The sequence below is a fragment of the Clarias gariepinus genome, chromosome 14 (genome assembly GCF_024256425.1).
Source record: "Clarias gariepinus isolate MV-2021 ecotype Netherlands chromosome 14, CGAR_prim_01v2, whole genome shotgun sequence".
NCBI classification, from domain to species: Eukaryota; Metazoa; Chordata; class Actinopteri; order Siluriformes; family Clariidae; genus Clarias; species Clarias gariepinus.
The window spans coordinates 24,448,748-24,460,627 of NC_071113.1; the positions used below are offsets into that span (position 1 = coordinate 24,448,748).

Here is an 11,880-nt window from a genome sequence, read left to right on the forward strand (position 1 = left end):
ACACACAGTTAAAGAAATAAAATAAAATAATAAAAAAAGGTGGTTTGATGGAACATGGAGTGAGGACGCAACCTCCTTCACCTATGTTAGAGTTTTATAAAGAGTTGAGTTTTTTTTTTTAACAGCTGAACTGGATAGTGGTTTTTATAATTGTGTGTTTTTAGGGCTTGTATCAAAGCGAAACAGCAATCTCTAAAATGCCCTCTCCGCATGGCCAAAGCCCCTAACAACAATCTGTAAGCCAGTCAAATAAAAGCGCACTCAACCATGCAAGGGTTTTAAAAGTCTTAACTGTGATCAATAGATAACGATAGTATCTCTTAAGCCGACAAATTAAATGATCTGATCATTATAATTCCTCTAAAACTAAATAAATTTAATCATAAGTTTGACTTGAACACCCCTTGTACGATGCAAAATATTAACAGTTAAACAACTGCACACCATAAAGAATACCACTTCAAAAAACAACATATACCCAAATCTCACCTTTGCATTAGTAGGTGTTCTTACCTGGGCATTCTATGGTCGTATCTAATAACTGCTGCAATAATCGGGTGGAAATTTTGCTGAGACTTGGGAACAATGTGCACCAGCGTACATTAAATCTCTTAGCAAAAATAATTAATACTAAATAAGTAATCATGTATGTATCATGTATTTAATTCTGTTATATTCTAAAGACCAGATTTTTTCCATTTTTTTTTTTATATCCATATCTTGACAACAGCTGCTGAGATTACAGGTTTAAGAGTTGTTGGCGACGTGATGATACCTACTTCCAGCCACTCATGCGATAGATGACTTCATAAGTAGACAAATGAAGTCCTGTTGCCTAAAATCAATTTAGTTCGGAGAAAACAAAGTGGCTTTATTGGAGCTATCGATTACCTCTAATAATTAAGCATGCCAGTCAGGAAGAGAGCGGCAGCAACCCCAAAGTGTGACCATCAGCACTGGTTTAAAAAGCTTTCTCATCACATTCATCTGTTTTAACTTGGCAACACTGCCAAGAAACAGACGCTCAACAAGGTGAGTAATATAAAGGAATGATGCTTTTTCATATAAATGAATACTGTTGACACAGCTGGCCAGTTCTGCCATACTCTAGAAAAATTGACTGAAAAAAGACCACTTCTGTCCTCTCAAATCAGTTCTCATTTACATGATAATGAAATGGAATTTTCCATATATTCCCCAATTTTACACTGATTATTCCCATGTTCCTGTGTTCTCGCCATGGCAAGCCTGGGCAAAGTCGGTTATTACGATCTCATTTCTCCATTAAGGAGGTACAGAAGAGTGCCTGAGCACCCAGCTGCTCGGACTCAATCTCATGCGAGTGGAAAATATCCTCATATCGCATGACAGCGAGGGTGCGGAACACGTGAGAATAGCAATTCTCACACTAAGTGCTTGAAAGACATGGAAAAAGAGGATGGGGAAGGGGGGGTGTATAAGGTACTCCATGAAATATCTCTGCCATCATGCCCTGAGCTGACCGGAGACATACAGTAGCGGGGCAGATGGAGCAAGGCTAATTGATTTGCAGTGCAGGACAGTTTAAAGGTCCATATGTTACAGTCAAGAAAAAGGAAAACGTGTGCCAACAGGCTGAACTGGACGAGCAAATTGCTTTTAGTGAATCTATATTCAAAAAGTGAATCTATAAACAAAAAAAAAAAACGTATGCTGTATGAACTGCTATACTGATAAGATTGAATGAATTTTTGGCAATTATATCAAGTATAAGGATCTATTTAAAACAAATAATTGCTGTTTAATTATCACTTCGCCTTTGATGCATGTTTAATGACTCAACGCGATGTGAGAAGCCGAGACTTGGCTAGACATCATTAATGACTAATCGCTGCAAAGCATATTTGTCTTAATGGATGAATGAATAAATGAATGAAGATATTTCTGGGTTTCAGTCATGGGATCTATATTTATGAGCCATCCTGGTGTTTCTAGCAGAGATGAACAGATATCTGGTCTTCCTGACAGATTTACTCTGGAGCTTATCTCCAGCCCTTAATAACATGTTCATGATAATGATATCATGTCAGAGGTATGCTACAGTTAATAGTACGGATTTACATCAATGTCAACCTGCAGAACTGATAACATTTGTGTGAGAGGCAAAATGCTAATATGGTTCAATACCGAGACCAGTTCTTAGGATGAAATTTTGGAATGTGAAACGCATTTTCCCAGATGAAATAATGTAAATGCAGATAGTCTGTTCCAGCCACTAAAAAAAAAATATTACCAATATTACCCATAACACCGTTTTGCATATTAAAAATCATTTAGAATAGACATGTAAATGGAGTACAATATGAAATAAATAGACATTAAACCTCTCTTAATCTTAATGAAACTGAAAGTGGTGACATGCTTCATAACATTCTTGAGACCCATGGTGCTTTGTTTTCATTAAATCTAGCGCAAAATAAATAAATAAATAAACAAACAAACAGCAAAAAATATGCAAACGCACAGATTTGCTTTCTATTGATGCAAGCAAGTTTTGAACGGCTGCCGGACATTAGCGCAACTTAGCCGGCGTTCAGTTTGCTTGTATGCCAAGCAGAGATCGCGTTAACCGAATAATTACCGTCATCAACATTTTTTTTTTTTTTTTTTTTTAGCTGTGACGGAAAAATCTAAAGGTGATCCATCATTTTAACAGATTAACGCTGTGGCCGATCTATAGTAATTTGTAACTGCAATTCCTATGCCTGTCCAGTTGATGGCGACTGCGCTTATTAATTAACAATTATCTTGTATTGTCTCATTTTCGTCACCGCTGCATACACCCGCAAAAATGTCACGAAAACGGAATGTTGGAAGTTCCTTCAAACGGCCAAATAGTTGTGATATTGTTAATAAAGGTGAAAAAGGAGGAAGGAAGGAGTTGGGGTTCAGTGGGACCGTGGGAGTGGGAGTTTATGTAGCCGAGGAGGGAGACGGAAAAATGTTCTCAACATCTGTAGAAAGGCCAACATGGGTGTCGATATAGTAACGGATTTGTCTGGGGGAGCAGAACATCGATTACAATATTTTATTATGTTAGTTAAGTTCATTTATGTAAGTTGTGTTTATATCTGCCGGTTCTGGCAAACATGGTCGTGTTTTAATTGCTTCCACTGTCAGTGCGAAAAAACTAACAAACATGAAATTGTTAAATGAAATTTCAAGCAGTTTCTGTTCATTTGTTCCGTTTATAAATAAATAAATAAATAATTTAGGCTAAATGCTCATCCTGTACGTTCATGATTTAAAGGTGATTAAAAATAAAAGCTACTAAAAAACGTGCAAAACGACTGGGGATAATATGTAGATTCTGATGGAATTTTTTCAACCCTGTCCGTCATTGGTGTCCACATTGGTGTCCCTGTCCATATTGCCTTTTCCCAGCCAATGAAAATGCAAAACCCAGAACCAGCTGGAAATAATTATAGATGTTGCATTTGTATATGATTGTATTTCTGTTGTAAAACTGTGAGTCTACTATTCAAATCACTTTTTAAGCACTGTTAATTTCTAAACATATCATCTGAGCATGTTGGTCTCTTCTGTTGATGGAAAATTGAATGTGTGCAACAGAACCCCCAGTCTTGTCGGTTAAAATTATTTCTTTTTTTTCTTTCTCTCTCATCATTTTGTCCTCAGGGTGCAAATGTTTGCGCAGAAAAGTAATCATAAATAAATTACCTAAAAGCAGTAAATAATATTTGATTAATACTCTGCTTTAACAAATCCCAGTGTAGATAAGGGAGGTAATAGGGTCACAAAAACATACGGCGCAAATGTTTTGTAGTTAAAAGGGACCAATTACGCAAAATTCATTTTCAGATCATTTTGGACAGTCACATGGGGTTCTCTATGGGTGCATAAAAATAAAAAAATAAAAAAAGATTTTAGAAAGATGACTCTTTCTTTTTTTTCCCCCTTTTAAACAGTTTTGCTTGCTGGCGGCACTGTGGCTTAGCGGTTAGCACTGTCGCCGTGCACCTCCAGGGTCCGGGTTCGATTCCAGATCAGGTTGGATTCCCGCCTCTGTCTGAACATTTTCTCTTAGCATATTGGGTTTCCACCAAGTATTCCAGTTTCCTCAGAGTCTAAAGACATGCAGATTAGTCTAACTTGCGTTCCCAAATTGCCCGTAATGTGCGTGTGTGTGTGTGTATGTGGCCTGGCGATGGGTTGGCACCCTGTCCAGTGTGTTCCCTGCCTCATGCCCCAATTCTCCTGGGATAGGCTCCAGACCCCCCGCGACCCTGTATACAGGAATACGGCGGTAAAGATGATGAGTGAGTTTTTCTTGCTTCTGTTATTTAAAAATATTGAGCTTTTCAGATCTCTTAAACACACACACGTTTCAGACAAGATATAAATAAACATTCTTTTTCATTCAGGAAAACTACAACATGGTGGAAGGTTTTTTTTTTTTAACCTGTGTCTGTGTGTGTGTGTGTGTGTGTGTGTGTGTGTGTGTCATCAGAGGAATCTGAAGAGCTGTGTGACAAAAGCAAGTAAAAAGGAAAAAAGTAGAGAACCCCATGTGACTGTCCAAAATGATCTGAAAATGAATTTTGCATAATTGGTCCCCTTTAACTACAAAACATTTGTGCCGTTTGTTTTTGTGACCCTATTACCTCCCTTATCTACACTGAGATTAGAGGCAGCAGAGAATTAATCAATTATTTTTTACTGCTTTTAGGTAATTTATTCATGATTACTTTTCTGCACAACCATTACCACCCTGAGGACAAAATGATGAGAAAGAAAAAAAGAAAAAAAATAATTTTAACTGACAAGACTGGGGGTTCTGTTGCACACATTAAATCTTAGTAGAGACCAACATGCTTAGATGATATGTTAAGAAATGTGTTTAAAAATGTTTTGACCAGGTGACACACAGTTCATTTACAACATTTTGAGAATATACAGCATGCAACAAAATCCTGTGTTTCTGTTTCTTATGCGGGACCCAGTATGACAAAGTTTTGCAGTGAACTGTAAAAATAACTCACCCTGAGGAAAGAAGGGAATCCCAGACCATAATAACCCACAGCGAAGTAGTCTGGTTTTGGCCTGATCACCTTCACTATGTTCTCATAGAACTGTGCCTGCTTCCTCTGAGACAGAGAGAGAAAGAGGCGTACAAGTATAAATTACACATTTTACATATTCATTTTTCACTTACACATTTAATATGCATGCTATGTAGTGATGAAATTCACACAGACTGTACGCATAGACGCACCAGTAAAGCGCTGAGCTGCTCAAAGTCAAACATCTCGTTTTCATACTGCTCGGCAAGCTGCTTTCCTAGCATGATGGCCTCCTCCCACATCTGTAAAACACGATACACAGACACACAAAACCCCACATGATGATACATTTTTTTTTTTCGATTTTAATTTTTTATTTTACTCTATTAAAAATAAATTAAATAATAATGATAATAATAAGAAGAGTGCAAGAAATATGAAGAATGGTAGCAAGAAAAAAATACAGAAATTTATATACATATACTAGTCTAATACATATGAACGAGTTCTGTTCTGAGAGCTCGTTCGTAAGTCAAATTTGTTCGTAAGTCCAACAAACATTTTCTAGGTAATTAATTTTCGCACTTGAGGTTGTAAAATTGTAAAATTGGAACCTTGGTATAGTGATAATATCGTATCAAGTGATCCTTGTTGAGTCCTATTCATGATAAATTGTCTATTATTAAGAAACAAAAAAAGTGATTAAAAAAGCATTAACATAAACTAAAGAGCTAAACAAAATATAGAATCTTACAGGATTTACACAAAAATAAATAAATAAAAAGCCTCTTGATTTGACTTTGATGTTTTGTAATACTATATGCACATACACTTCCACACGCGCATACAGTATATTCGAAGCCGTTGTGCTGTTTTGGTGCTTGAGAGCTTTTCTTCAATCAATCTGCTAACGTATGAGCTTTCAGATTGGGGCTGACGGATTATCACTATTACAGTTGCTCCTAATGATGTGAGAGCAGTCAAATACTTAATACAGAGACTGTGAAGGCGGGGGAGAAACTGTGTTGACGATGGATGTTGGTGCTTGGTCCCTCAGCTTCCACTCTCACTTTATACTGTGTCTATTCATCTCTCTGGCCATCCGGCGACGTTCCAACAGGAGAAGCTACATTTAAAATAGCTTTGCTGGGGAAAAAAGGGTGCACTCAAGGCGTGAAGCCGAGCACGCCAGGATGTCAAACCCTTACTCGAGGACAAGCTGCTCTTCAACATTTCTCGCCCCCGCAACCCCCCACCTACACACACACACAGGCCTGTAAGAGGTCTCAGTAGGGAATTCTAATTATGGGACTGGCAACGGCAGGGAAATACTCCGCTACCACACACACGCACACAATTTGTGTCCCCAAGCCACATAATGAGCTTCAGAATAGGGGGAAGAGCGACTGCGATTCTGTGACCGCACCGTTAAACGAAGAGCTCTCTGTGTCTCCTGACATGCCTCCAACTCCCTGAACAATATTCAGAGCTCCAACGTGAAACAAAAACCTAATGGAGAGCGAACAAATTGGGCCAGACACAAAGCACCGAGGTCCACTCCTGTGGTTTTAATATCCACTGCAACTCCTCCAGGATTATCCTCTCTGCTCACCTCAAAAAATGAATACATCACTTTAAATGCTTTCTGCTGCCCTTGGAGCTGGGGTGCATGTGTGTGTGTGGTCTCCGGAATACTCGGAGCACCAGTAAAAAGTGGTTGCATCAACAATTCACAATTTAACAGTTTACTGCTTTATTAGGTAACGCTTCTGTTCCTGATACACCTGATACGCCATCACCATGTTGCTGTGTTGAGGAATGCTGACCACTTAGATGATATCTGCACAGGGACGGTTTTATTGATGGATGTGAGACTGTCTCACTTACAGAACACAACAGATGCTATCTTGTTCAATCTTGCATTCGACACAAAAAGATCCCCCGTTAATTACCCACGGGTGCACGCTTATCCATGGCATCATGCACTTATTCCTCTGCTCCTCTTCCACCCTTTGTTCACAAACATCGCTTGACCGTGCATCCTCTATCCCAGGCTTTAATTAAATACCTACAAAGTGCACCGATAGCTGACAGAACGGACACTCAGGGTAAAAGTGGAGGTGCTGGATCTTTGGAGAATTGAAATGATGCAGAGCTGATGTGTTAGGGTGCTTTCACATTTGCAGGGTGGAGTCAAGTTGAACCCTCTCCGTGCAGGTTGTGAGGACGTGAGAAAACACTGCAACCACAGTCAGGTGTGAATCAAAACAATTAGTCCAAGAGTGTCTGGGCAGGCTGGTCTCGGGACGCCTCTGAGTTAATCCTACTGTGATTCGATTGCATTAAGTAAGCGTGAAGTTTTGAAGAATGTTTTGTTTTCAAACTGAATAGATGAACTGAGTTGTGATGAGCAAAAACAAGTGCAAATGTGATGTGTTTTGTAAATCCTAGTTGATGAACAAGAAAGAGAAATAACTGCATAATGATGTTTTCCTGCAAAGGCTGACCAGGGAATAAAGGAGTTACATAAGCATGATTTCTGCGTCTTTCTTTTTTTCTTTTTTTTGAATAAACACCCCTTAGCCCACATTCATTTGCTTTGTGTTTCATTTAATAATTACCGGTATGAACCCAAACTCTTTGTTTCTTTATTTCTTTCATTTTGTAAAAAAAAAAAAGAGAAGAAAAAAAAAAAGACATACAATAAATAAATGAGTGTCTAGTGTCTGTTCAAAAAGGTTAAAAGAGAATAAACAACATAAAAGCTTTGCAAGTTTTACAGGTTAACTTAAAGGAGGGGCGTTCAAGTCAAACCAGGACTTTTGATTCTGCAGAGTAACAGAACACGGTTACGAGAGTAAAAACTACCTTTATTTCTCTATATAATCCCCTGCTACACTAATCCCAGCATTTTACTAGTGCTTAAATACCATCATGGTAGAAAGTTTTCTCAGTATCTCAAAGCCCTCATCAGACCGCCTGCTTCACGTCTAAAACGCTGGCCTCTCAGGAACTTCTTTAATTGCCAAAACATGTGGAAAAGCCATGATGCGAGATCAGGACTGTACTGGGAAATGTGGCAATAACTCCCTGCAGAGTTCCTGTAATGTGCAAGTGGTGTACATAAATGATTGTCTGTACAGTTCCCACAGACAGATGTGTCTCTTCCACAAGGTGAAGAAAGTAGATTTTCTGAGGGTTCCACATCGATTTGGGTCGTCATTCACTGATGTTCTGCCTTCTTTAAAACGTTTGCACCATTTAAATGTTGTACTGCGGGTAAGAGTCTCATCACCATACCCTGCTCCTTCACAAGTTTGACTTGAACGCACACTCGTAAACCAAAAATCAGGTTTAAAGATTCACCTTTGAATCCTATTCATGCATCTTTGATTCCTGTTTATTAACTGTTTATTACCTTTCCCTTGTCGAAGTAGTTGATGATCTCCTGGTAGAGCTGGTCCTTGAGCTGGCCTTGAGTGCTGGCCTGATATCCATCTCTCTGAGTCAGGTGAGCTGCACAGGCTTCATCTGACCACTGCAGAAACAACACACGATACCTTAAAACACTTCGACCGTACTGCAAACATATATGTTACATTTGTAATCTCTTAGTAACACACCACTAGGACTAAATGCTGCTGATTTGATTGCTACACAGTCGCAACGAGGCCTTATCGCATACTGTTTTAGACAGTATTTTATAGTATTACCGGAGATCAAACCTGCTTTAATAAACAACCCAGAAGAAAAATAAGAAGAATGATAAATATTAACACACACTCTGTGTATCTCACTGATTGGGCCACGTGGACAGACACACACACGGACAGACAGACAGAAACACTGACAGACAGACAGACACACGGACAGACGGACGGACGGACAGACAGACAGACAGACGGACAGAGACACAGACAGACACACGGACAGAGACACAGACAGACACACAGACAGAAAGACAGACAGACAAACAGACATGTGGACAGAGAGACATGTGGACAGAGAGACATGTGGACAGAGAGACATACAGACAGACAGAGAGACAGACAGAGAGACAGACAGAGAGACAGACAGAGAGACAGACACACACACACACAGACAGACAGACAGAGAGACAGACACATGCACAGACACACACAATAACGAGTCTCCTGCACAGCCAGGTCCAGTCAGCTGACCAGCAGGTGAGGACAGCCATTTGCTGGTGTGTGTACACGCTGGTTTGTGCTCAGGGCCTTGTCAGAGCTGATTCACTGCAGTATAAATGTAATTGATATTTCATCTAACACCACACAGGGTAAACTTCCCCAGGAAAGAAACATCTCTGGCAAACAAGAGGCTCATGGGAAACAGCCAGCTGTGCAACATGCCAAGCTACAGGCAAATCTGTGTTCCAAATGTCTCTGCATGCAGAACAGGACATGTTAATCACTTAAGTGTATAAAATACTGCAAGCTCACAAAGGGGATTCCTGCTTGTACTGTGAGCTCAGCACCAACGATGAGGTTTAAGTGCAACATTTATGGATTAAAAAAAACAACAACATGCAAATGTCTTAAATTTGTAAAATGTCATATCCTACTTCTGGTTGCCATGTCGACATCTCTTTATATAAATGCACTCACTTACTGAAAAATTAACTTTTTAACGGTGATCTCATATTATTTAAAGTCATATGAAAAATATGAACATATGAAATTTTTACTTTAGAAGAGTGTTATTTCCCATACATATAAAGCTAAAAGATAAAAATTAGAGCTTTTGCATTTATTTTAGGCATAAGTTTTTATATGCACACACACACACACACACACACACACACACACACACACACACACACACACACACACACACACACCCCTATCTGAATTTATCAGAGATGGCATCAAGAGGCTGCAAGCATTCTCCACAAGCATTCAGCTACGTACGTGGCCAATTTATCAAGACAAGAGCAAAAAAGTACTCTGTGACAGCATCTGCTAAAATGTGTGCGGCCCACAAGACATAATTCGGCATGCCTGTCGGGGATCAAGACAAACCCTGGCACCTACAGGTATACTGGGCCTTGAAGGCCACTACCAAGGAGCATATAATGAAAACACAATGGGAGACTGTATTTACGGGCTTCTACATGATAACGCCTTACAACACAGATCACAAGTCTCGAAAAAAAAAAAATGTTTTTGTATAACTTTAGTATAAATACATGTAGATCTCAATTCAAATGTTATTTTATTCACACTTAAATTTACACTTTTCTTAGGTTTGTACTTTTTTTTTTTACTGCAAGTAATAAATGAACTACTCTTGGTTTATTCCCATATTGCTGCCGTCATCTATTATATTCCTGAACCACATTTACTTTTTAAACTAAATACTTTCAATCTGTACATTTAGTTACTCTGTAAATTAAGGGTCTATTTCTTAAACAATTTTATTTTGTCCACTGGATTTCTAGTGTAAATTTCATAATTCTATGTCTCAGTGTAAATCTAACTTCATAGGATAACTATTTCCAATGTATATTTTTATCCCTAGGTTGAAATCATATAAGCATTTCACTGCATGTCGTGCCGCCGTACTACAGTATGTATGGTTTTGTACTACAGTATATAAGACAATGACAATTTTTATTTGATAATAAAACATTACTGTGAGGAACTTCAATATAAAATTGTGATTCTCTAATAAAGCAAGCAGGATTTGCTATTATTTGCTTCAGATGTTTAGCACCACTGCCAACGATCCTTCTGAATGTATAGAAATACAATAAAAAGTATTACATTTGTGAAATCTCTCATGTACATACTCAAGCTCATGTACCTTATTCATGTATGTATGAATGTGTTTACGTATTTTTTCAAAGCAGGACTGGATGTGTTGTTTTTTTTTCCACTGGCATGACTTGTAGGGTGTTTAAATAAGTAAACAAAAGGGGCTGTTCCATTGTGGGAATAAATCACGCCGTTAAGTGAGTGTTATTACAACCGCCCCCTGAACAGAGCTCCAAACACTGCTGACTGCAAATACATAATGACACAGCTGCAGGGAGCATTTCAGAATTAGGAAAGGGGGGGGGGGGGGGGTTATCAACAGTAATCCTTTTAAACGCTCTTAGCTATGCAAGGAAAGTGGAGCACCATCACAGCTAAAAGGATGTGCGCACGCCTGTGTGCTACTGCAGGTCAGAAAGATAGGTGTAGAAAAAATACTTAGCAGGATTTTATTTGTAATGGAAGTGTAAGGGTAGTTGCTGAGGATACAAATTACAATTATAATGTTATAATGCACAACTTTCACTATTTAATTGCATTATTTGTTACACGCAGGTTGATGGATGTTGTTGATTGTTACAGGATGTTGATTGTTACAGGTTTGAAATTGGTTTATATATTGCTGTGCAAAAAAAATCTTGAACCACCTGCGATTTCTTCATATTTTGCTTCCAAAGACTTTCTCGGATGTTTTAATGTAGTCTTGAGGAATATTTCTCCAGGCTTCCTAAAGGATTTGTAGGCTCCCATCTTTTTAAAACTCATTTTAGCATGAAAAAAAACATACGTAAGGCAAGTATACTGGCGATGGTGTGTGGTTGGAACAGACGAGAGGGGAAATGAGGTTGCTACATACTGTAAACAACCAACATACTGTAAACAACCAACATACTGTAAACAACCAACATACTGTAAACAACCAATCCTCAAACATCTTTAGCCACTTTGCAGCCTATCATAGTAAACCACTTGTTCTTGGTTCTTTAATTCAATCTACATCATTTATTTAGTGAGGGGTGGCTCATGACTTTCGCACAGTA

At 38.6% G+C, this 11,880-nt stretch overlaps 1 protein-coding gene across 2 annotated transcripts in view; it reads right to left on the reverse strand.

The window, feature by feature from the left end:
- Positions 1-11,880, reverse strand: part of dock1 (dedicator of cytokinesis 1) — a 272,932-nt gene that overhangs the window by 31,429 nt on the left and 229,623 nt on the right. For both annotated transcript variants that reach the window (XM_053511045.1, XM_053511044.1), the window contains exons 38-40: positions 8,482-8,601; positions 5,276-5,365; positions 5,043-5,147 (exon numbers count right to left, since the gene is read on the reverse strand). In XM_053511045.1, the coding sequence (XP_053367020.1) occupies positions 5,043-5,147; positions 5,276-5,365; positions 8,482-8,601 (315 nt within the window). The remainder of the gene's footprint in view (positions 1-5,042; positions 5,148-5,275; positions 5,366-8,481; positions 8,602-11,880) is intronic.